Raw genomic sequence first — 23,962 nt, 5'->3', positions numbered from 1 at the left:
ATATGTATAGATTTAAATTTATATGTATAGATTTAAATTAATCATTATAATTTAAATAGAAATATAGTCCATGGTGTGGAAGTCTGTGACCATATGACCTGTGGGCCTTGCTTGGTCTGCTGTCCAGGTGCTGTTGATGGGCAACTTCAAGAATGTTCTGATGATTCTTTATCTTTAAACCAGTGGAGGCTGGTGGCTTTGATGTCAGTGGGGCGGTGAATCCACTCTGGGTTTCAGTCAAAACCAGTTAGACTTCTAGAGGAGCAATCCAAGGTGCAAAGCAGAGAGGTGTGGAACCCCATCCAAAAGGCTTGAAGAATCTACATTTATAAGGGAATCGATTTACGTTGGTGGGTGGTGACCTCTACTGGCACACACAGGTGATGAAAAGACTTGATGCATATTCCTGTGCCTTTTGCAAACCACGAAATTGATCGGGGAAAGGAGGCTAAGGGGAGACATGATAGGAAGGAAAGGAACCTCTCGTGCAAGCACTGAGTCATTACTGACTCTTGGAGGGATGCCAGCTTTCGCTGACGTTTTCTTGGCAGGCCTTATAGCGGGGTGGTTTGCCGTTGCCTTCCCCGGCCATTATTACCTTTCCCCCAGCTAACTGGGTACTCATTTTACTGAACTCGGGAGGATGGAAGGCTGAGTCGACCCGAGCCGGCTGTCTGAAACCAGCTTCCGCTGGGATCGAACTCAGGCCGTGGGGAGAGGACATGATAGAGGTGAACAAAATTATGCATTATGTGGAGAATGTAGATAAGGGAGACATTTTTCTCTCTCTGCCATAATACTAGAACCCGGTGGGATCATCCCATGAAGCTGATTGGTGGGGGATTCAGGACAGATAAAAGGAAGGACTTCTTCACACAGCACAGAGTTAGACTATGGAATTCACTACCTCAAGATGTAGTGATGGCCACTGCGACACCACCACCTCACACACCAGGCTTTGACGCACACACCTCCCTCAGGCTAAGCACCACCACTTCAATACCTGAGGAAGGGGTAAAAAGAAAAGTATAACCTTCCCCTTATAGCAGAGGGAAAAGGTAAGGAGATTTGGAAAAGGCTTTTCTGTGAATATAGCGGGCTGAAGGTTTAATGTAATGTGTTTATTTATGAACCAATAGAGCAGGAGACACAGCCAAACTGACACGTGGTTTTATGGTAGCAAAATAAAGAAAATGTTTATTGTTCTTTACAGTTCTTAGTTCCTTCAAATTCTATTTAACTCCTGCCTATTCTTAAGAATACCCGTAGTAACCAATCTAATAATAACAATCCTTAGTCCCAATGATCTTATTTCCACTCACTCCTCACACAACTCCTGACAAGAAATAATGCAGCTAAACACATCTACCCTCCAAAACCCAACCACCAACCGAACACCTCAGACCACTCAGCTCCCCCATATATAAGCTCCTCCCCTTTTCCACAGCATCCTCAGCCACACCCACTCAGTTCAACATTCCGCACGCTCTAGACATACTCATGCAGACATACCTAAGGAAATAGAAATGTGGGTAACACCACAGCCACCAATTTGGATGACTTTAAAAGGGGGTTAGACAAATTCCTGGAGAAGAAGGCTATCAATGGCTACTAGTCATTACAGCTATGTGCTACTTCCAGTAGTAGAGGCAGTACACACAGGGGTAAGAGGATGCTGTTACACCTGTGTCGTGCTTGTGGGTTTCTGGTTGACAGCTAGTTGGCTACTGTGTGAACAGAGTCCTAGACTAGATGGAGCCTTGGTCTGAACCAGCATGGCTCTTCTTCTTATTATTATTATTATTTATTTATATAGCACCATCAATGTACATGGTGCTGTTCGTATGATGAGCTGGTTGCTACTTTGCTTTGGGCCTAGTTCTCAGAAAGAGCCAGCGAGCTGGCTGACCTGTGTTTGGGCTAAACCACTCTGATCAGCAAGTGGAGACTCACATGGTGGGCTGTTCTGCCAAGTTAAAAAGATTCGTTTATACTGAAAGGGTAGTCTAGAATGCTTTCCCCTGGCATCTGGTTTTCCATGCTTAGAGAGGACGAGGAGGATGGAGAGGAACTCGGTCATGTGAGCTTTTATCTGTAGTCTGAAGCGGTACAATCCAGAAATAGTATTATCGCTTCATTGTCTGCTTGTGAGAATAAAGGGCACAGAACTGAGGCAGTGGAGGCTGGTGGCTCTGATGTCAGTAGAGTGGTGCAAATGTTCTGGGCTTCAGACAGAACCTAACAAAGGCCATAGCTAGACCTAAGGTTTATCCCTGGATCGTCCAGCGGTCAAACCTGTTCACCTAGGTGACACACAGGGGATCCAGTGCTCAGGCAGGGGCGAACCCTGGATGGTCCCAGGATAAACCTTAGGTCTAGCTGTGGCCAAATTGTAAAGGAGTTCAAACTGGTTCTGACTGAAACCCGGAGAAGATTCATCACCCCACTGACATTGGACTCGCCAGCCTCTACAGAATCAGGAGCTAAGTAGGGTAATGATGTGCCAAGAATGTCCTACCACCTTTGTAGTCCCGTTTGAAAGCTACTAAAGGGGGCAAGTATTGCATTTTTTTAAGGGAGAGAATAATAAAAAAATCATAAGGACAGAGAGCTTTACCTAAAAAGTAAAGCTCCTCCTCCTCCTCCTCTTCCTCCTCCTCCTCCTCCTCCTTTTTAATCCACCACAGTGCTTCCCCCTAATATTGATACACCATGAGATAGTGTAGTTCTGGGAACATTGTTGTAGGGTGGGGAGATCATACCAGTTCCCTTGGCTCTCCACCCTTCCAGAAAGGTCATCTTCCTCCCACCACACATCTCTGAAGATGTGCTGCCTTTATTTTTTGGCCCCTAAAGACCCTTCAAAGTTCCTCAGCTAAGTTCTTTTTCAGCCCAACTCTGAATGAGGTTGCCCCTTCCTAGCATTCAATCAGGGTTTTTTTTGTAGGACAGCTAACATACGTTAAAAATACATGAAAATATTTATTTGAAATATTAGGGGGGCGGAATCCAGGGTCTATCTACACAAGACACAGGAGAGCAAGGTTTCCTGATGGTCTTTTAAAAATTTAAAAGCAACCTGGTGTGTTTGTGAATTGAACAGAGGGGCATTCTCTCCCTGTCCCTTACCCACCTTGCCATGTTCCACATAGGATGGTCATTTATGAATCACCAGAGAAGAGGGAAAATATCACCAAAAAAAGAAGACATCAGTGGTTCCAGTAGATAAGGCGCTTTGTAAAATAAGGATTCCATAAGGTTACATGGAAATCAGGGGGGTGGGTTGTTATAAACTTACTAAAATTGGAAGGGTTTCACCAATCTTCCTGAAAATAGCACATGCCACAACAAAATTCTTATTTTTCATAACCTGAAAATTTCAGGAAGATTGGTTAAGGATTGAGGGAGAAAAGGTAGTTAACAGGGGGTGGGGGAAACCTCAGGCCTTAGCTAGACCTAAGGTTTATCCTGGGATCGTCCTGGGTCATCCCTGTTCATGTAAATGACACACAGGGGATCCCAGGAGCAGGCAGGGATAAACCTTAGGTCTAGCTAAGGCCTCAGTCACACAAAAATGTTTCTGAAAACATGTTAGCAAATGTTTCTGAATGTTTTCAGAATGTTTCTGAAAACATGTTATTTCCTCCCCCGCCCAATTAATATTTTTATTTATTTCCCACAAAAAACAGACACATAAGGAAGGTACAAAAAACAAACAAAATGAAACACTACAAACTATACAAACTACTACACTACACATCCATCTAATAGAATAAACAATACATAAGGCTATATTTCATTTAAAGCGATCTTCATGTCAGACGGCAAACATCCGTTGTTTCTATATTACCGAATTCCATAACAAGCTAATATATATATATATATATATATATATATATATATATATATATCAAAGGCAAAGGTACAGTTTATATATAAAACCCACAAACAAATAAATCATCCTTTTGCTGTTCTTGTATATACTCAATAAAAGGTTTCCAGTCCAATACATATGAGGCTATTGTTCTTTCATATACTAGCGCTGTTAATTTTGCCATCTCTGCCAATTCCATCACCTTGAGGAGCCATTCTTCCGTTGTTGGTACTTGTGTTTTTTTCCAATATTGCGCATATAGAAGTCTTGCCACTGTCACCATATGTTGAAATAACAATCTTTTTTCTTTAAATTGATCATCCCCGAGTCCAAGCAAAAACAATTCTGGTTTCATTTCTATGTTTATCTTTTTTAAAAAATTGCATTAATACATGTATTTTAACCCAGTATGCTTTTGCTCTTTAACAAGACCACCACATATGATAAAAGGTTCCTTCTTGTTCTTCACATTTCCAACAGTCCCCCAAACAACCACTATACATTTTCGTTAACTTTGATGGAGACATATACCATCTATACATCATCTTATAAAATTTTTCCTTTAGTCTGGTACGTAATATGTCCTTTAAACCTTTTGTCCACATATTTTTCCATAATTCAATTGGAATCTTATGCCCCACATTGTTTTCCCATCTGAGCATACAGTCCTTCATTTGTTCTTTCTCGCCCTCCAGCTGTAATAACAGTTTATATACTTTACCAATAAGATGTTCATCATTAGTACATAATACTTCTTCGAACAATGATTTTGACCCCTCAAATCCCCCCTCTTTTAAATCACTCTTAAACTTCTCCTGGATCTGTAAATACGAAAACCATTGACATATATGTCCTTCTTTTACCAACTCTTCTCTCGTTTTTAATTTGGTCTCTCCTTAGGTTGTCTCCAGGACATCCCTATATTTTAACCATTTGTGTCCACTCGATAGTTCTCTTCTGAAAAAAGCTGCTTGAGCCGATACCCACATTGGAATCTTCTGACATAATCTCAATTTGTATTTCTTCCATACATCCAACATAGACCTTCTAACAAAATGATTGTTAAAATCCACATTGTCCTTTGCTTTCTCATACCACAAATATCCATGCCACCCAAATCTTATATCATGACCCTCCAACTCTAATAGCCGTCTGTTCTCCAACACTACCCATTCTTTCATCCACACCAAGCAACATGCATAGAAATACAATTTCAAATTGGGTAGTCCCAAAGCTCCTCTTTCTTTGGCATCTTGTAGAATTTTAATTTTTATTCTTGATTTTTTACCTTGCCAAATGAAATATCTCTATGCCGTTGCTTGAATGGTACATCCCCTTTTACAATAGGTATTGTTTGGAACAGAAATAACATTTTCGGCAAAACATTCATTTTTATCGTGGCAATTCTTCCCAACAGTGATAACCTCAATTTCTTCCATTTAGCTAGGTCCTCCTTAATTTCATTCCATAATTTCACATAATTATTAGCATATAACATACAGTTCATATTTGTCAGCACAATTCCCAAATATTTAACCTTTTCCTCTATTTTAAAGCCCGTCCTCTCTATCAGCTTTCTTTGTTCTTGTATTTCCATGTTCTTGGTTAATATTTTCGTTTTCTGTTTGTTAATTTTTGTGAACCGCCCAGAGAGCTTCGGCTATTGGGCGGTATAGAAATGAAACAAATAAATAATAAAATAAATAAATAAATAATAACCCTTAACCCTGCTACTGCACCAAACTCTTTAAGTTTACTCATCAGGGTCTCAACTCCTTTTAGAGGGTATTCCAGTATGATAACAAAATCGTCTGCAAAGGCCCTCAATTTGTATGTCTCTTTTTTAAGCCTTACTCCACCAATTCATTCATCTTGTCTTATGTCCGGGTTCAAAACCTCCAACACCATGATGAATAACAGAGGAGACAGAGGACAATCCTGTCTTGTCCCTCAGTCTATATCATATGTGCTAGTAAGGCCTTCATTAACAATGATTTGCGCTTTCTGGTGGTTATAAATTGATTTCACCGATTTTATAAAGTTCTCACCCAAGTCCACTTGGTCTAGAACCCTAAACATAAAGTCCCAGTTCAAATTATCAAAGGCTTTCTTCGCATCTAAAAATATTAGTGCTGGTTGTCGTTCAGGATGTTTTTTCTAGATATTCTATTATATTCAGCACTGTTCTCATATTATCTCTCAGATGTCTTTTTGGTAGAAAGCCACTAATAATATTTTTTATTTCCTAATAAAAGCCTATGGAAGTTCATGACGTGGCACTTGAAATGTTGAAGGTAAGGTTTGTGTGGAATAACTGTCATGTGGAGTAAAAACAGCAGCAGAAGAGGCACCAGTGAATTTCTGGCCCGTGTGTGTGTGTGTGTGTGTGTGTGTATGTATGTATGCATGTGTGTGTACTATAATTCAAAGTCAAGGGTTTATTTATGTCCATAAAGCTTGTTGTTGTTACTTAAAAAAAAATACACTATCATCTATAGCAATACTAAAAGTTTTATTTTTGCTCTCAAAAAATGTCAACTTTAATTAAATAAATGCAATTAATTGCAAATTAGGACAAAAGGAAATATGAACAGAAAAAAAGTCTTTGTACACCTTTATAAACACAAGTGCATGCTAAAGTTAAATGGTGTGCCAGTAACTACTGCCCATAAACAAACCATGAAGGGATTAAGAGACACCCACAGTTGAAAGTAACCCAGTTCAGTTATTGCTCAGAATGGTAGTTTCTGGCCTAATCTACACCAAGCAGGATATTGCACTATGAAAGCAGCATAAAAACGGTATATAAAAGGCAGGAGCCTAGAGTGACCATATGAAAAGGAGGACTGGGCTCCTGTATCTTTAACAGTTGCATAGAAACGGGAATTTCAGTAGGTGTCATTTGTATGCATGTAGCACCTGGTGAAATTCCCTCTTCATCATAACAGTTAAAGCTGCAGGAGCTATACTGCAGCTATACTGTGACCAGATTTAAAAGAGGGCAGGGCTCCTGCAGCTTTAACTGTTGTGATGAAGAGGGAATTTCACCACGTTCTCCATATATACAAATGACACCTGCTGAAATTCCCTTTTCTATGCAATTATTAAAGATACAGGAGCCCTGTCCTCCTTTTCATATGGTCACCCTACAGGAGCCACACTACTGCTTTATAGTGGTATTGAAGTGCACTGACAACTGTTGGGGCCCATGGAAACCCACTGGGTGACTTTGGGCCAGTCACAGCCGCTCAGCCCAACCTACCTCACAGGGTTGTTGTTGTGAGGATAAAATGGAGAGAAGGAAGATTATGTACGCCACTTTGGGTTCCTTGGAGGGGGAAAAGGTGGGATATAAATGCAATAATAAATAAATAAATAAATGACACATACCATATATCATTTTCATACCGCTATATCCTGCTTGGTGTGGCTCCTGCCTTTTATATCCCATTTTCATAGTGCAATATCCTGCTTGATGTAGATTAGGCCAGTGTTTGTTAAATTTAACAAAATAACATTTAAAAGTCTCTGTACACCTTTAGTTAAGCTAAACCTTTAGTTACATTTGTTTTTTCTCTCTCCATGAAGTGTGTTTACAGGGAACCAACTGTTCAGCTGCAAACTGTTTGATGGGCAATAGTACTTACGGTTCTTTAAACTGGAATTTGACCTTCAACTAGAGGACACCTTCAAATAAGGGACAGTCCTCTTGCAGCCCTTCAAATAGAGGACTGTAAAAGAAGACATATGGCCAGGCTAAGACACACCCAGTTCCTATTAGCACTGCTGGAGAGCTGTGTTATGTGGGGTGACCATATGAAAAGGAGGACAGGGCTCCTGTATCTTTAACAGTTGTATTGAAAAGGGAATTTTAGCAGGTGTCCTTTGTATATATGGATAACCTGGTGAAATCCCCCTTCATTACAATAGTTAAAGCTGCAGGTGCATGCCCTCTTTTGTACCTGGCCACTCTAGTATAGCTCCTGCAGCTTTAACTGTTGTGATGAAGAGGGAATTTCACCAGGTTCTCCATATATACAAATGTCACCTGCTGAAATTCCCTTTTCTATGCAATTGTTAAAGTTACAGGAGCCCTGTTCTCCTTTTCATAGGGTCACCCTATTTATGCATTTCCCCCCACCAGCAGGATTGATAACAACTTCAGGGGGTGGGGGCTGATTTCAATTGGGAAATGGCAAAGAGGGAGGGCAAGTTTAGCACCATCCTTAAACCTCAGTGCTAATTCTTGAATTCTAAATATATACCCTGAAAACCTTGCCTTAACTATTCTACTGAGAGTCAAAGAGAATTAATGAATTCATCCATAGCCCGCTAGAGGGACCCCGTGCTTCTCCACCAGTACTCTTGTTGCATTTCATCATGTTCATTTTGATTTTGTTCCTCACTGCCTGGGTAAAAATTCCCCATGTTTACGGCTTCTCAAAGTAATGTAGTCTGATTCTTGCTGGGGTTTTTTTTTAAAATAAAATAAATAAACATTGGAGTTGCACAATTGGTTCCTTATGGTCACACACACATCCTAATAAGTATGACCCAATTTGCTGAAGGTGAATGAGTAATTGGAAGCAAAGGTACAAAATTATGGGAAAGAAAAGAAAGAAACACTCTCTGATGATGAAGAAGTAGCAAATCCAGGGAGAAAGACAATGATCAGGAAGCCTGTTCAGACTGTATGTACAACCCTTGTACCTCTTTTACGGGATATGAGAGTTTTGCAGAAAAATCTAGGAAGCCTGAACAGTGGCAGTTCACAGCTGAGTGTATGACATTCTGCGAATGCAGACTTTACAAAGTGGGGTGGGGTGGGAGTGCTCCCTATGTTCTCCCACTATCAGAGGCACCAGGAATGCCAGAGAGGATCTTCTCAGCGGCTCTTCCAGGCTCTGGAACTCCGTGCCAAAGGACGCCACCCTAACCCCATATTTCATGCCTTTCTGCCAGCTGGTAAACGTGTTTTTATTCAGACAGACTTTTGGCTCTTAAGCTGTATTCTGAAGTAGGTTTTAACTAGTGGGTGATGTTTGTTTCTTTTTAATTGATTGTGTTTTAACTGACTTGTGTTTATATTTTGTTACAATTTTATATTTTAGTGTTGTTACCCACCTTCAAGGCTATCTGTCGTGGAATGGCAGGATATGAGTTAAATAAATAGTCAGTGTGGATACAAAGAGAGCCTTAAAGGTGTCCAGGTATCTTGGAAAGGAAGGAAAGGAACCTCTCGTGCAAACACTGAGTCATTACTGACTCTTGGAGGGATGCCAGCTTTCGCTGACATTTTCTTGGCAGGCCTTATAGCGGGGTGGTTTGCCATTGCCTTCCCCAGCCATTATTACCTTTCCACCAGCTAACTGGGTACTCATTTTACCAACCTTGGGAAGATGGAAGGCTGAGTTGACCCGAGCCAGCTGTCTGAAACCACCTTCCGCTGGGATCAAACTCAGGCCATGGGGAGAGTTTCAGCTGCAGAAACTGCTGCTTTACCGCTCTGCACCACATGAGGCTCAGGTATCTTACACAGAAGCATACACAGAATTAAGCCCTACTGCACCCATTGATTAAAGCCAACGATAGCCATTGATGTTAGACAAGTCCGAATAACCCATCCACCTCCACTGAATAGGTGGCTGCTTATGCAACCCTCCCAAAAAGGTTATGGATTTGCATAAATTTGCATAGGCTTATTTATATGTATAGATGCAAAGTTGGATTGCTATGATTTAATAGATAATTGCTACAATTTAAATAGAAATACAACACATCTCGTCATAATGGCAATGTCTGTGACCGGGTGATCTGTGTGCCTGCTCAGTCTGCTGTCCAGTTGCTGTTGATGGGCAACTTCAAGGCTCCGTCTTGATAGTGCTGTATGGCTTCCGCATTGGGGCTCCCTCGAAGCATCTGCACCAATGTGGAGTTGCTGCTGCCGCTGCTGGGCCAGACACTTTAATCTATAGACACAAACATTCACATCTACAGATTAAAAAATAAAAAATGGGGGAGCAATGGGGCAGCTGAAGGGGGAGGAAGAGAGGGACACGCAGCACCTGAACCGGCCCTCCTCCAGTTGGTGGTGACCAATCATAGAATCATAGAATAGTAGAGTTGGAAGGGGCCTATAAGGCCATCAAGTCCAACCCCCTGCTCAATGCAGGAATCTACCTTAAAGCATACCTGACAGGTGGTTGTCCAGCTGCCTCTTGAAGGCCTCTAGTGTGGGAGAGCCCACAACCTCCCTAGGTAACTGGTTCGATTGCCGTACTGCACTGTCAGGAAGTTTTTCCTGATGTCCAGCCAGAATCTGGCTTCCTGTAAGTTGAGCCCATTATTCCGTGTCCTGCTACCAGGGGGCGCCATCGGCTGTGGCACGCATCCGCTTAAAAATGTTGGGGTAAGCAGAGTTTAGAGGGTTTGCTCCTGGATGGCTTCGGGATGGTGGCTGCTCATATAGATAACCTGCCTAGGGTGACCATATGAAAAGGAGGACAGGGCTCCTATGTCTTTAAGAGTTGCATAGAAAAAGGAATTTCAGCTGGTGCCATTTGTATATATGGGGAACCTGGGGAAATTTCCTCTTTATCACAACAGTTAAAGCTGCAGGAGTCCTGCTCTTTTAAAATCTGGTCACTCTAGTATAGCTCTTGCAGCTTTAACTGCAGTGATGAAGAGGGAATTTCTCCAGGTTCCCCATATATACAAATGACCCCTACTGAAACTCCCTTTTCTATGCAACTGTTAAAGATACAGGAGCCCTGTCCTCCTTTTCATTTGGTCACCCTAAACCTGCCACTACTCCAAATCCACTCCAGGGCAAACCCCTCGTCAAGACAGGCTCCAAGGCTTCCTGTCTGCTCTCCCTTCTTGATCTTTATAGCAGATTTGTGCAGATTTGAAATACAGGACAGCTTCAAACAGAGGACTGTTCTCTGACAGCCATTCAAAGGGAGAGGACTAGCCTCTGTAAAGGACAGGGCATAAGGCCACCCTACCCAGAGGCTGCTTGTGTCGCCATTAAATCAGATTAACTGGCCACAGGGTTTTGTTTTGTTTTGACTGGCCTCCATTTAATTAGAAGGGATCATCTTTCCTAAAAAGAACAGTTGGAGTCTTTCAGCTTAGAAGTGCAGGAAGGGGGAAAGAATGACTGAAATGGTGGAAGTTTATAAAACTAGATGGTGGAATAGGGCGGACCTGGATGAATCTTTCAGTGACTTTGTTCAGACCACATGCCGTGGGTCATGGTGGCGTAGCTATCCCTCAATCAGCCGTAGTGCTTGCAGGCCCTGATTGCTTATCCAACTCCTGCTCGGGGTCTTGTCGTGTTGTGCAAACCCAGTGAAAGTAGGTTATGCAAGGGTTAAACAACGCCCATGGGCAGGGCATAAACCAAGTGGCATTAAAGACTGGATCCTCCCCATGGGGGATTGGGTTAAGGCCATTGAGAGCTGTTTCACTTATTCCCGAGGCAGGGGGCTTTCAAAGGCTGTGAGTGACAAGTCGGAGGGAGATTTTCGACTGATCCCAGGCCTGTTTTCTCCGCTTGGGATTCCCCACCTCCCCCAGCCAGCAGTAAGAACAGCAGCCTCTTCGAGTCAGCTTGTGGGATTTGGCTGAGCCAATTTGAAGGCTGGGTTTTTAAAACCTCTTTGCTGTCGAGTTATTCAGGCAAATTTTGCTTCTTCTTGAAATTTCTCGGTTTGGGGGGCGAGCCGGCCTCTGTTTTTCTCTTCATCTTCCTAGTGCAAATAAGGAGATCAACCAGCCAGCAGCAAGAAAAATAAACTTTTAACAACAGCAGCAGCAGCAACAAAAACCTGTATAAAGGTTTGTGGGACTGCGTTGTGCAGCACAAGGGGAAACTCCAGAATCTCCAATGCCTCTGGTACGATCTCTCTCGGTCACCTCCCTCAATGGGCTTCCTCAGTGGGAAGATGAAGACCTTCCTGTCGAGGATTTATTACTGTTTGAAGTGTCTTGGGAAGTCACTAATAAAGGTTTGTATGCCTGTTTTTGTCTATAAGCTGCTGGAGGCATTTTCTTTCTCGCTGCATTAGTGATGGGGGCATGGGTAGAAATATTATGAATTAAGTATTGGAGAAAAACAATGTTTGTTGAAAAGCAGGCAGTTGTGCTCATAAAGGTATGGGGATTAAGAAATTGTTTTCGATTTGAACAAAACTCCCCTACCCAAACACAAGATGGATGTGTGGAGCTTTACGGGGCCATGTTGAATTTCGGTCTGCCGTTGCTTATGCAATCAGGGTATATAACATGTGTGTTGTTTGCTAGTGTGTAAAAGTGAAAAACCATTGAAGGGATCAAACCTGCTTAAAAATGCTCGCACCAATTCATGGGCTTCTGAGGAGTTTGGGGGAAATCTACACTGTATGTGCTCAGAGCACAGGCAAAACGAAAATTTCGCACAAATTAGGGAACTCAACGAAACTTTGGAAGGCACACTCACATTTTGAATTGTGAACACTTTTGCCCTTCCAAGTTTTACCTTTGATGTGACGTGTGTAACTTTGGAACCACGTTCATCTTGGCGACGGAATTTAAAGTGATAAACATCAAATGCGTTAGTTTTTCATTTCTTCGCACCCCTCCCTGAAAACAAATAAAACTACTGGGCCCATAATAGGGAATGTAGATCTGGAGAATATTTACTTCAGGGTCCTGCCCCACCAAATAGATTTCAACTCTGTCTCAGAGTCACTTCGCTGACTTCTTAGTTTGCAAACATGGGATGGTAGACATTGAAAAGAACTACAGAGGTGGGCAAATTTTGACTCTGCAGATTCACCCTAATTTTGATAGCCCTCTGCAAGCAACCAGTTCAGAACTCAAGAGTGATATGTCCCTACTGTGGGGGCGGGAGGGAGGGAGACAGAGAAGAGGGTGTCTGAGAGAAAGGGGGTGGCCCAGCTCATGTTTGGCTCTGGCCTCACTCACTTTAGGCATGTCCCCCACACACACAACAGGTTACACCAAGAGAATGTAACCCCCGTATGCTCTTGTCTTGCAAACCCTAGCAGCCATCCCAACTTGAAGAAGCAGGTAGTGAAGGGAAATGGGCGGAGTTATCATTGGCCCCTTTCAGACAACATGCTAAACCTTGATGGTTATGCATTTTGAGCTAACCATTGTGACTTAGCATGTCATGTGAACCATGACTTGGGCAGGATCTACATTGCTGCTTTAAAACGGTTTATAAAAATAGTGACAACTGGTGGGGCACAAGACACACTCATGTACAGTTTTCAAACCGTTTTGAAAGTGTCATGTCCTGCTTGGTGTAGATCTGGCTCAGTGTGTTGTGTGAAACATTCCTAACCATGGTGGCTACATAACCATGGTTTAAACACCCTCACTGACCATTTGTTGCAAAAGGGTTACTGGCCTAACCATGGCTTAGTGTGTTGTCTGACCAGGCCCAATAGGTGAGAGTAGGTTGACCATACGGAAAGGAAGACAGGGCTCCTGTATCTTTAACAGTTGTATATAAAGAGAATTTCATCAGGTATCATTTGTATGCATGCAGCACCTGGCGAAATCCCCTCTTCATCACCACCGTTAAAGCTGCACGAACTATACTAGAGTGACCAGACACAAAAGAGGGCAAAGCTCCTGCAGCTTTAGCTGTTGTAATGAAGAGGGAATTTCACCAGGTGCTGCATGCGTACAAATGTCACCTGCTGAATTTCCCTTTTCAATACAGCTATTAAAGATACAGGAGCGCTGTCCTCCTTTTCATATGGTCACTCTATTGTTGCGAGAATAAAAGCCAGGACCACGTGGTCCTGGGCAACTCAAAAATGTGATCAATACATCCATGTTGCTCCATTTATAGAGCAGCTGCACATTTAAAAGGCCAAGGGACTGTTTGTATTCCACAAAACAGCCTAAGGTGAGCTGGGGAACGTCAACCCCTCGAATTTAATAGCGTAAATGAGTTACCCATAAGTAAATGATTGACCTCACCTCTTTTCCTCTATGAGAGGCTGAAGATAAAGAGAAGATTAGTTGAGAGCGTAGTTTGTAATCGTTGAAATCTTAACCTCGGGAGGACAAATATTAGGATGGCCTCTCAAATCACAGTGGCTGAAACTAGAGGGTTAATATTGACCTCAGAAAAGGGATCATAGAATCATAGAATAGCGGAGTTGGAAGGGGTCCACAAGGCCATCGAGTCCAACCCCCTGCTCAATGCAGGAATCCACCCTAAAGCATCCCTGATAGATGGCTGTCCAGCTGCCTCTTGAATGCCTCTAGTGTGGGAGAGCCCACAACCTCCCTAGGTAACTGATTCCATTGTCGTACTGCTCTAACAGTCCGGAAGTTTTTCCTGATGTCCAGCTGGAATCTGGCTTCCTGTAACTTGAACCTGAGCAGCCTTTATTATTATTATTTCTATACCGCTCCGTAGCCAGAGCTCCCTGGGTAGTTTACAAAGGTTAAAAACATTAAAAAATAAAACATGTAAAATTTAAAAACATTAAAAAACAGCAACGACCAGTTTATTTACGTATTTATTACTATACCTCCCAATAGCCAAAGCTCTCTGGGCGGTTCACAAAAAATTAAAAGCATACAGTACAACTTGGAAGTATAAAATAAGGAAACTTAAATCACAATATAAAACTACAATATAAGAGTACAACCAGAATAAAACCGAGCAGCAATGCAGAGATTTTAGAGATTTAAAATACAGATTTAAAATACAGATTTAAAAGAGAGTTAAAAGACCAGGATGATAAAATGGCAAAACGCTGGGAAAATAAAAAGGTCTTCACCTGGCGCCGGGCAGAGTCCAATGTAGATGCCAGGCGAATCTCTCTAGGGAGCTCATTCCACAGCCGGGGTGCCACAGCAGAAAAGGCCCTTGTCCTGGTAGCTCACGGGGAAGGATCCCTGAAGATGATCTTAGGGATGTACATATACTGGAGATACTGGAGAAACAGGTACTATTGGAGATTTATGATGCCCATTGTAATCATCGTGTGTGCGTGTGCATGTCTGTCTATCTATTTTTCTATCTATCTGTCTAATATTATATTTGTATAACAGGTCTGCAGGTCTGGGAGACAAATCTGGCCCTCCTGCATCCCCAATCTGTCCCCTGCAGAGTTCTCCAGGTGTAGGGTGACCATATGGAAAGGAGGACAGGGCTCCAGGTATCTTTAACAGTTGTTTAGGAAAGGGAATTCCAACATTTGAATACATGCAGCATCTGGTGAAATCCCCTCTTCATCACAACAGTTCAAGCTCCAGGAGCTATACTAGAGTGACTAGAAACAAAACAGGGCAGGGCTCCTGCAGCTTTTGCCTTTGGCCCCACTCATCACTGGAACATGCCTCCCGAGGGCTTCTCCGAAATGAAATTTGGGCCTTCAGGCCAAAAGAGGTTCAGCACCCCTGATATAGAGGTTGAGCAGCAACCAAGCCAGGAAGAATACAGGCAGCCTTATCCTGAAAGCAACATCAGTCTACAATAGGGTGACCCTATGAAAAGGAGGACAGGGCTCCTGTATTTTTAACTGCTGTATTGAAAAGGGAATTTCAGCAGGTGTCATTTGTATATATGGGGAACCTGGTGAAATTCCCTCTTTATCACAACAGTTAAAGCTGCAGGAGCTATACTAGAGTGACCAGATTTAAAAGAGGGCAGGGCACCTGCAGCTTTAACTGTTGTGATGAAGAGGAAATTTCACCAGGTTCTCCATATATACAAATGACAGCTGCTGAAATTCCCTTTTCAATACAACTGTTAAAGATACAGGAGCCCTGTCCTCCTTTTCATTGGATGGTATAGAAATGAAAATCGTCATCATCATCATCATCATCCTCTGAATGCTGGTTGCTGGAAGGCGATCAGCAGGGTTGAACTGTTGACTTATATTCTGTCTGAGCTTCCAGCATCTGGTTGGCAGTGTGGCTAACAGAAAGCTGCATTGGACGAACCTTTGATGTGATCCAGCATTCCCAGCATAGGGGCCTTACTAAAGCTGCACAGCAACCTGTCCCCAAACTCCAGTCCTGCTCTGCTGGGACCCACACACTGCATTGTGACTGAGAGGATCAGCTCAAGGTGCTGGGAATGCAGAAGCAACTTCCCGTTTAGTGGGTCTGTCTCCTCATTACAGTCACTCTAAGAAGCAGTGTCTGGAACCAACCTAATTCTTTGTAAGCTGCGTTCAACTTATTGTCGAGGGTCGTGGCTGCCCATTAGCTTCAGCATAAGCTATCAGCAAGGATCACGCTGCTCAAAACTGGCCAGTGTTGGCTTCCGAGACACCATCTTGAGCTTTCAGAAATAGATCATGACACAGTAATCTTGTTCTGAGCATTACGATGCACTTCAGTCACTCCGCTGGCATCTGAACTTGGTGGCATGTGGATTTTCAAAAGGGGCTAATAAGCTTCTGTCTAAGACTCTGGTGCAACCTGCCCCATTCTGGGTGGCAAGATGGACTCGGGGGCAAAGAGGGATAAAAGGAATTGGGATAAAACATCATAAGGCAAAGTAATAGCACTCCCACCTTCCAGCTCATCGATGCACTCTGTTGTCCCCGACTTCCAGGTGTGCTGCTAGCAATTTCCCTCCTTGTTACACTTCCGTCATTATGGCTGTCTGGGAGGACTTCTTGGTTCTGTCTATATGTCTTCTAAGGCCTCAGCTAGACGAGGCGGGTAGTAGGGCAACGATCTTGCGATTTTATGATTGCGAGATCGTCGCCATGGTCTACACGCGGCGCGTGACATCGCGGTCACCATTTTGAATTTATTTTTGAAATGAGGAGTGCACAAGCGCTCGTGCGAAAATCGTGAGTATTTTTTTTTAAAAAAAACACCTCCACCTCCCCCACCCCACCCCCAGGAGCCCTGTGCCCGGCTCCTCGTGGTTACTCGCGAGGAGCTGGGACAACCCGCAATGCCTGGCCACACATTCTGCTGTCTCAGGATCATTCTGGGACCATTGAAAAACTGGGCTGGAAGCAAAGGGCAAAATCCTGGGGAAGTGGAAGGATCATCCCTCCTTGCTTCCAGGATGCCCTGTGCATCATGTGAACAAACAGGAACGATCCTGGGGCGATCCCTGGGATATTGCCCCATCTAACTATGGCCTAAGCCCTGTGGTGGCTTTGAATTGGCACTGTGTTGGTTATATGATACAGCCGCTGCTTTGCAGCCACCACAGGGCTTTTCCCCAAAGCTCTGCTTTGGAAAAGACAGGGAGTTATCCTGTATTTTACTTAAGAAGCATGGTCACCGCAGCCCTTCCAACATGTGACCTCAATCCTGGGTTGATCCTGGTGGATGGTGACCGGTGCTTGGTTGCCGGAAGCCACGAGGAGGGGGTGCCCCAGTATCCAGATGACTATTTGGAAACCTCTTGCTCTCTCCTGGCGCGGGGATTTCCTGCCCCCAACTCATAGCAGTGAAAGAACTGGGCATGTTTAGCCTGGAGAAGAGAAGATTGAGGGGAGACATGATAGCACTCTTCAATTACTTGAAAGGTTGTCACAGAGAGGAGGGCCAGGATCTCTTCTCGATCCTCCCAGAGTGCAGGACACGGAATAATGGGCTCAAGTTACAGTACACCGTGGCTGGTCATTAAGGAAAGGCTTCCTGGAATAATGACGTTTTCAGGAGGCGCCGAAAGGAATACAAAGTTGGCGCCTGCCTGACTTCCAGAGGCAGGGAATTCCATAGGAGGGGGCCACCACGCTGAAGGCTCTTCTGAAGTAATATGAAGATTACTTAGTGATAACCTAGGAGTAGGAATGCATAGATTTTGTTAAATCCAATCTGGGGCCATAGCTAGACCTAAGGTTTATCCCTGGATCGTCCAGGGGTCAAACCTGTTCATCTAGGTGACACACAGGGGATCCAGTGCTCAGGCAGGGGCGAACCCTGGATGATCCCAGGATAAACCTTAGGTCTAGCTGTGGCCTAAGTAGCCATTGATAGCTTTATCCTCCATGAATTTGTCCAATCTCCTTTTAAAGCCACCCGAATTACTACATCTTGTGGAAGTGAATTCCATAGTCTGACTGTGCTCTCTGTGAAGAAGTCCTTCCTTTTGCCTGTCCTGAATCTCCCACCTTTCAGCTTCATGGGATGCCCCCAGATTTTAGTATTATGGGAGAGGGAAAAACATCTTCCTATCCACTTTCTCCACACTATGCATAATTTTGTATCACTTGTCTGTCACTAGTACCGATCGTGAAAGTGATTTAGAGTGTGGTTGCAGCCTGGGGGGATGGTGGTGGAGGGAAGGCATGGGCTGGGTAAAAGGTTTTTAAAAAGACTACTTTTTGCCTGGTTTTTGATGGCAACGTCCTCCTTTGCATGAGGGTACAGTTAATTTGAAGGTCAGAGGCAGAAGACATGCTAGCGCTCCCTCAAGTCCTCTATCCTGCCAGCTGCCATTTTAAAATCTTCATAATGCTCTTGAAAGATGCTATATTTTATTTATTAATTTATTATTGCATTTATATCCCATCTTTTTTCCTCCAAGGAACTGGAGGTAGGCTGGGCTGAGAGTCTGTGACTGGCCCAAAGTCACCCAGTGAGCTTCCATGGCCGAGTGGGGATTAGAACCTGCATCTTCCAACTCCCAGCCCAACACTTTAGCCGCTACACCACACTGGCTCACCAGTGTTAGGGTGTGATTCTATGCATGTGTCATCATCCCAGGGCATTACAAGGATGTTTTTAATGGTGATCACCAGTGTGGATGAGTGAGAAGAAACATTTGTGAGTTTTGTGTTTCCCCCCACTTTTGAGTTCATCCCCTCACCCCAAAAGTAGCTGAAATGGCTCTCCCACTTTTGCTGGCATTATGTGCCTATGACCACCCTAAAACAACAACACCCCCAAACTCCTTGGGAGATAAGTCAAAGCGTTCCCCCAAATTAAAAAAACAACAACTGGAGGATCTCTAAATAAAGCCATAAAATGACCTTCATTAGAGCTGGAAACATATTCCCAAAAAGCTTCTTTGAGAATTCTGATATTTAACATACACCAGAATGCTCAGTTCCCTGGAGAGAGGAGATTAAAGTTAAACCAGTTTAAGGGTTCTTCCATTCTGATGGCTCCTAGCACTAGCAATTGAAAGCTATTGTGGAGCTATTCTGTCTTTTTCTCCTTGACGGAATTTCTGTGGTAAAAAAAAAAAAAAATGGAAGAAGCGGTGGAAAACACTGAAGGCTTATGGGAGGAAGACAATGTCATCTCTCCCCGCCTCCTTAAAAGTTCATGAATGAGACAGGGTGACGGCGCCATAAAGGCCTCATCTGGACGCACCCTGGATTCAAAATATAGTTACATCTTATGTGTTTTGGCTGAGGTAAACCGACATAGTTACTCCTTTTGGAACTTATTTGTTTTGCTTATTCTCTTCCAGTTGGCGGCATCTATACGGTGATTCAGACCAAAGCCAAAATCACCTTGGACGAATGGGGGGAAAACTACTTTCTCATTGGTCCTTATTTCGAGCACAACGTGAAGACCCAGGTGGAAGTGTGTGACCCTCCCAGTGCAGCAGTGATGAGGGCAATGGATACCATGAGGGCCAATGGGTGTCAGGTAAATGGGATCTTCCTTTTGTTTCCTGAGGCAACTAAGCTGGCTCTGAGGAGATTAATTGGTTCCGTTAATGCTCTTGTCTTTCTGCCGGACACACTAGTCTCAGTCAAATTTACTGTAGGCAAGACTCAATCGCCTTCCCCCCCACAGTTTGCACAGGTGTTAGTACAGCAAAGTCAATTCATTACAGGTTATTTTTAAGAAAGGAACCTGTTTATCCAATTACAAGTTTTAAGAGTCATTTATCTGCAAGTCGTCTTAATGGGATTTGAGTCTTAGTTTTCCAGTCTCCAAATAATACAGTCAGGTTTTATCGACACAATATGACCTTAACCTGACTCACTGGACTCTTGTGTCATTTCTGTATTTGGCCAACTTGTGGCAAAAAAAGCCAGTAAATACAAAAACTAACGTTGGGCGTAAAGAAGTAAGAGTTAAAGGGGGGAAAGAATTTTACCAGTAGATGTGCCATTTTACATTTTAGTGGCATCCTGTAAATATCTAGAAAATGCATTTTTGCATTATTTTCATTTATTGGTTGATTCCCCACCCCTTAACTCGTTATGTTAACATTCTTCCTCTGTTATTTTGTCTTAGGAATTGTTGTTTGATATTGTGGGTTTACATAGTTTTATACACTGTATGTTTTTACTTTGTGAGCTGCATTGGGTTTATTTATGATGAAAAGAAGTGGGGATAAATCTTTTTTTTAAAGTGTTGAATCATCGTTATAATTTAACATTCTTTCAGAATAATAATGCATCCGCGTACTTTGAAATTTAGATGGTTTTACTGTTTTATATATTCAAGGAATGAATGAATTAATGAATTAATGAACATTATTTATTTATTTATTTATTTGTATCCCGCCTTTTGCCCAATACTGGGCCTCAACATGGCCTTATAAAATTTAAGAAACATATACATTTTAAACCTAGGAAAAGAAATGTACCAAAAAAATGTATTAAATACTACTTCAAGCCATAAGTGTACATAGGTTTACTGCCTCTGCTCCTGGAGGTACCACATAGCCTTCAGGACTAGTAGCCATTGATAGCCTTCTCCTCCAATAATTTACCCAACCCCCCTTTAAAGCCATCCATATTGGTGACCATCACCACATCTTAGGATAATAAATTCCATAGTTTACCTATGTGCTGTGTGAAGAAGTTTTATCTGTCCTGAATCTCCTACGAATCAGTTTCATGGGATGACCCTACTGGGTTCTAGTATTATGAGAGAGGGAGAAAAAGGTCTCCCCATCCACTTTCTCCACATCATACATGACGTTGTACACCTCTAATATGTCTCCCTTAATCACCTATTTTCCAAACTAAACCATCCCAGCTGTTGTAACCTTCCCTCGTAGGGGAGTTGCTCCAGCCTCTCCATCATTTTAGTTGCTCTTTCTTTGGTGCATGTGTCCATAGTCCTGTTCCTAACTCTAACTTATTCACATATCACATTTGTATATCTCCCATCTTCAAAGGAGTTCACGATGACACACATTAGTGTTCCAACTTATCCTCATGCCAACCCTGAGCAATGTGTGACTACGGATGAGAAACTTGTGGCTCTCCTGTTGTTTTGGGGCCACAATTCCCATCAACATGCCTATTATTATTATTATTATTATTATTATTATTATTATTATTATTATTATTATTATTATTTTATATAGCACCATCAATGTACATGGTGCTGTACAGAGTAAAACAGTAAATAGCAAGACCCTGCCGCATAGGCTTACATTCTAATAAAATCATAATAAAACAAAAGGAGGGGAAGAAAATGCACCAAACAGGCACTGGGTAGGGTAAAACGAACAGTATAAAGTCAGAGCAAAATCAAGTTTTAAAAGCTTTAGGAAAAAGAAAGGTTTTTAGCTTGAGCTTTAAAACTGCAATTGAACTTGTAGTTCTCAAATGTTTTGGAAGAGCGTTCCAGGAGTAAGGGGCAGCGGAAGAAAATGGACGAAGCCAAGCAAGGGAAGTAGAGACCCTTGGGCAGGTGAGAAACATGGCATCAGAGGAGCGAAGAGCACGAGCGGGGCAATAGTGTGAGATGAGAGAGGAGAGATAGGAAGGAGCTAGACAGTGAAAAGCTTTGTAGGTCAACAGGAGAAGTTTATATTGGATTCTGAAGTGAATTGGAAGCCAATGAAGAGATTTCAGAAGTGGAGTAACATGGTCAGAGCGGCGAGCCAAGAAGATGATCTTAGCAGCAGAGTGGTGAACAGAAACCAACGGACTGATGTGAGAAGAAGGAAGGCCAGTGAGAAGAAGGTTGCAGTAGTCCAACCGAGAAATAACCAATGCATGAACAAGAGTCTTGTCTAACAACATCTGGAGGGCTGCAACTTCCCCGCTCCTGGTCTAAAGGCATGTGATGCAGCCACTCTGCTGAAGCTAAGCAGGTCTGGACTGGTCACTTCCTGGATGGGTGACTGCTTTAGTGCTCACTTCCTTGATATCCAGGGAGGAAAGGTAACACATAAATGGACTAAACAAATAAATGTTAAATTGTGCAGAGCAAATTAGGCCAAGATATGGTGATTTGTCCTAGGTCACAAGCCAGTAAGGTTCATGGATGACAGTTAACAAGCCACCCTGTGGAAAATGTCCTGGGTTCAGACAGCACAATAACCCATGGTTCCACACAACAAACAATCTTTACTCAACCAATGAGTGTTAGTGTGTTATGGGAGTCTTTAAAAGCACAAGAGATATAGGTGGACTCCTAAATTGTGCTAACCTCACAATTTAGCCAAATGTTTGAACCACCCTTGGCTGGTTCTGACATATCACTAGGGAATCACTGAGGTAAGGAATTGGTAATGATGATTTCTGTGGCTTGAGGAGCGAGTGCACTCATAGCAACCCAGTGGTTTGGCCCTAACACTTCTGCCCTCCCTTTAACAGGTGTATTTTGGCAGGTGGCTGATAGAAGGGAGCCCGTACGTGGTGCTGTTCGATATAGGATCGGTGGCTTGGAATCTGGACAAATGGAAAGGGGAATTCTGGGATGCAAGCCACATTGGAATCCCTTACCATGACCGAGAAGCAAATGACGCACTCATCTTTGGATCGTTAACTGCCTGGTTCTTGAAAGAGGTATTGTGACTAAAGCTTGCATGTTGCACTGGGCATATGATGCATTTGCTCTCTTAATCGACTAGGGTGACCATATGGAAAGGAGGACAGATCTCCTGTATCTTTAACAGCTATATAGAAAAGGGAATTTCAGCAGGTGCCATTTGTATGCATGCAGCCCCTGGTGAAATCCCCTCTTCATCACAACAGTTAAAACTGCAGGAGCTATACTAGAGTGACCAGATACAAAAGAAGGCAGGGCTCTTGCAGCTTTAACGGATGTGATGAAGAGGGAATTTCACCTCATAAAGGACTTTGCATCTGAAGGATTCCCTCCACACATATAAAGCTGCCCAACAATTAAGGCCACAATCCACGGTGCTTCTCCAGTTGCCCCCACTGTCAGAAGCAAGCTTGGTATCTACTCCTGAAAGGACCTGTGCTGTGTTTATTTATTTATTTATTTATTTATTTATTTATTACATTTTTATACCGCCCAATAGCCGAAGCTCTCTGTTGGTATCCCATCTCTGAAATTCCCTCTCTAGGGATATTGGCCTGGTGGCTTCATTAATAGAATCAGGCACCTGGTAAGTCCGTCCTATTCACTCAAGCTTTTGATATCAAGGGCCATCGTGGGGGAACTTTTAACCCAGTTTGAAGGGGTACTTAGCAAAGTGCCTTTTGGTGGGACACCCTACCATCAGTAGGGTGACCATATGAAATGGAGGACAGGGCTCCTGTATCTTTAACAGTTGCATAGAAAGGGGGGTTTTCAGCAAGTGTCATTTGTATATATGGAGAACCTGGTGAAATTCCCTCTTCATCACCACAGTTAAAGCTGCAGGAGCTATACAACAGTGACCAGATTTAAAAGAGGGCAGGGCACCTGCAGCTTAACTGGTGTGATGAAGAGGAAATTTCACCAGGTTCTCCATATATACAAATGACACCTGCTGAACTTCCCTTTTCAATACAACTGTTAAAGATACAGAAGCCATGTCCTCCTTTTCATATGGTCACCCTAACCATCAGTGGGAACCTGCCTGCTGGCCTACCTGGTAGCAGCAGCAAGCAGCTCTTTTAAATTTCCCACAATTCCTTGGATTCCTATGTCAGGGGCATTATGGGGAATTTAAAATGGTGGTTCACAGAACGAGCCACCCAGTGTTGGATGGTGGTAGAGGAAAGGCATTAGTGTTACTGGGGCTTCCTGGCAATAATCACCAATTTAATCAATCAATCAATCAATCAATCAGTGCCTAAAATCTTTCTATCAGTATGCCTCATGCTAGTGGCAAGCCTGGTGGGAAGTATTTAATAAAACAGGATTAGAATGTATGTATGTAGTATGCCTCTAATTGGCTTGATTCTTTAGGGAGCA

The 23,962-nt window shown here is 43.0% G+C and overlaps 1 protein-coding gene across 1 annotated transcript in view; it reads left to right on the top strand.

Annotated features, from left to right (window-relative positions):
* Nucleotides 1–11,335: 11,335 nt before the first annotated feature.
* Nucleotides 11,336–23,962, top strand: part of GYS2 (glycogen synthase 2) — a 53,596-nt gene continuing 40,969 nt past the window's right edge. Inside the window, exons 1-3 of the mRNA XM_063134715.1 lie at nt 11,336–11,886; nt 19,305–19,486; nt 22,408–22,599. Coding sequence (XP_062990785.1) covers nt 11,766–11,886; nt 19,305–19,486; nt 22,408–22,599 — 495 coding nt within the window. The 5' untranslated portion in view covers nt 11,336–11,765. The remainder of the gene's footprint in view (nt 11,887–19,304; nt 19,487–22,407; nt 22,600–23,962) is intronic.

The sequence above is a fragment of the Elgaria multicarinata genome, chromosome 9 (assembly GCF_023053635.1).
Source record: "Elgaria multicarinata webbii isolate HBS135686 ecotype San Diego chromosome 9, rElgMul1.1.pri, whole genome shotgun sequence".
Taxonomy (NCBI): domain Eukaryota; kingdom Metazoa; phylum Chordata; class Lepidosauria; order Squamata; family Anguidae; genus Elgaria; species Elgaria multicarinata.
This window is presented reverse-complemented; position numbering and strand designations above follow the sequence as displayed.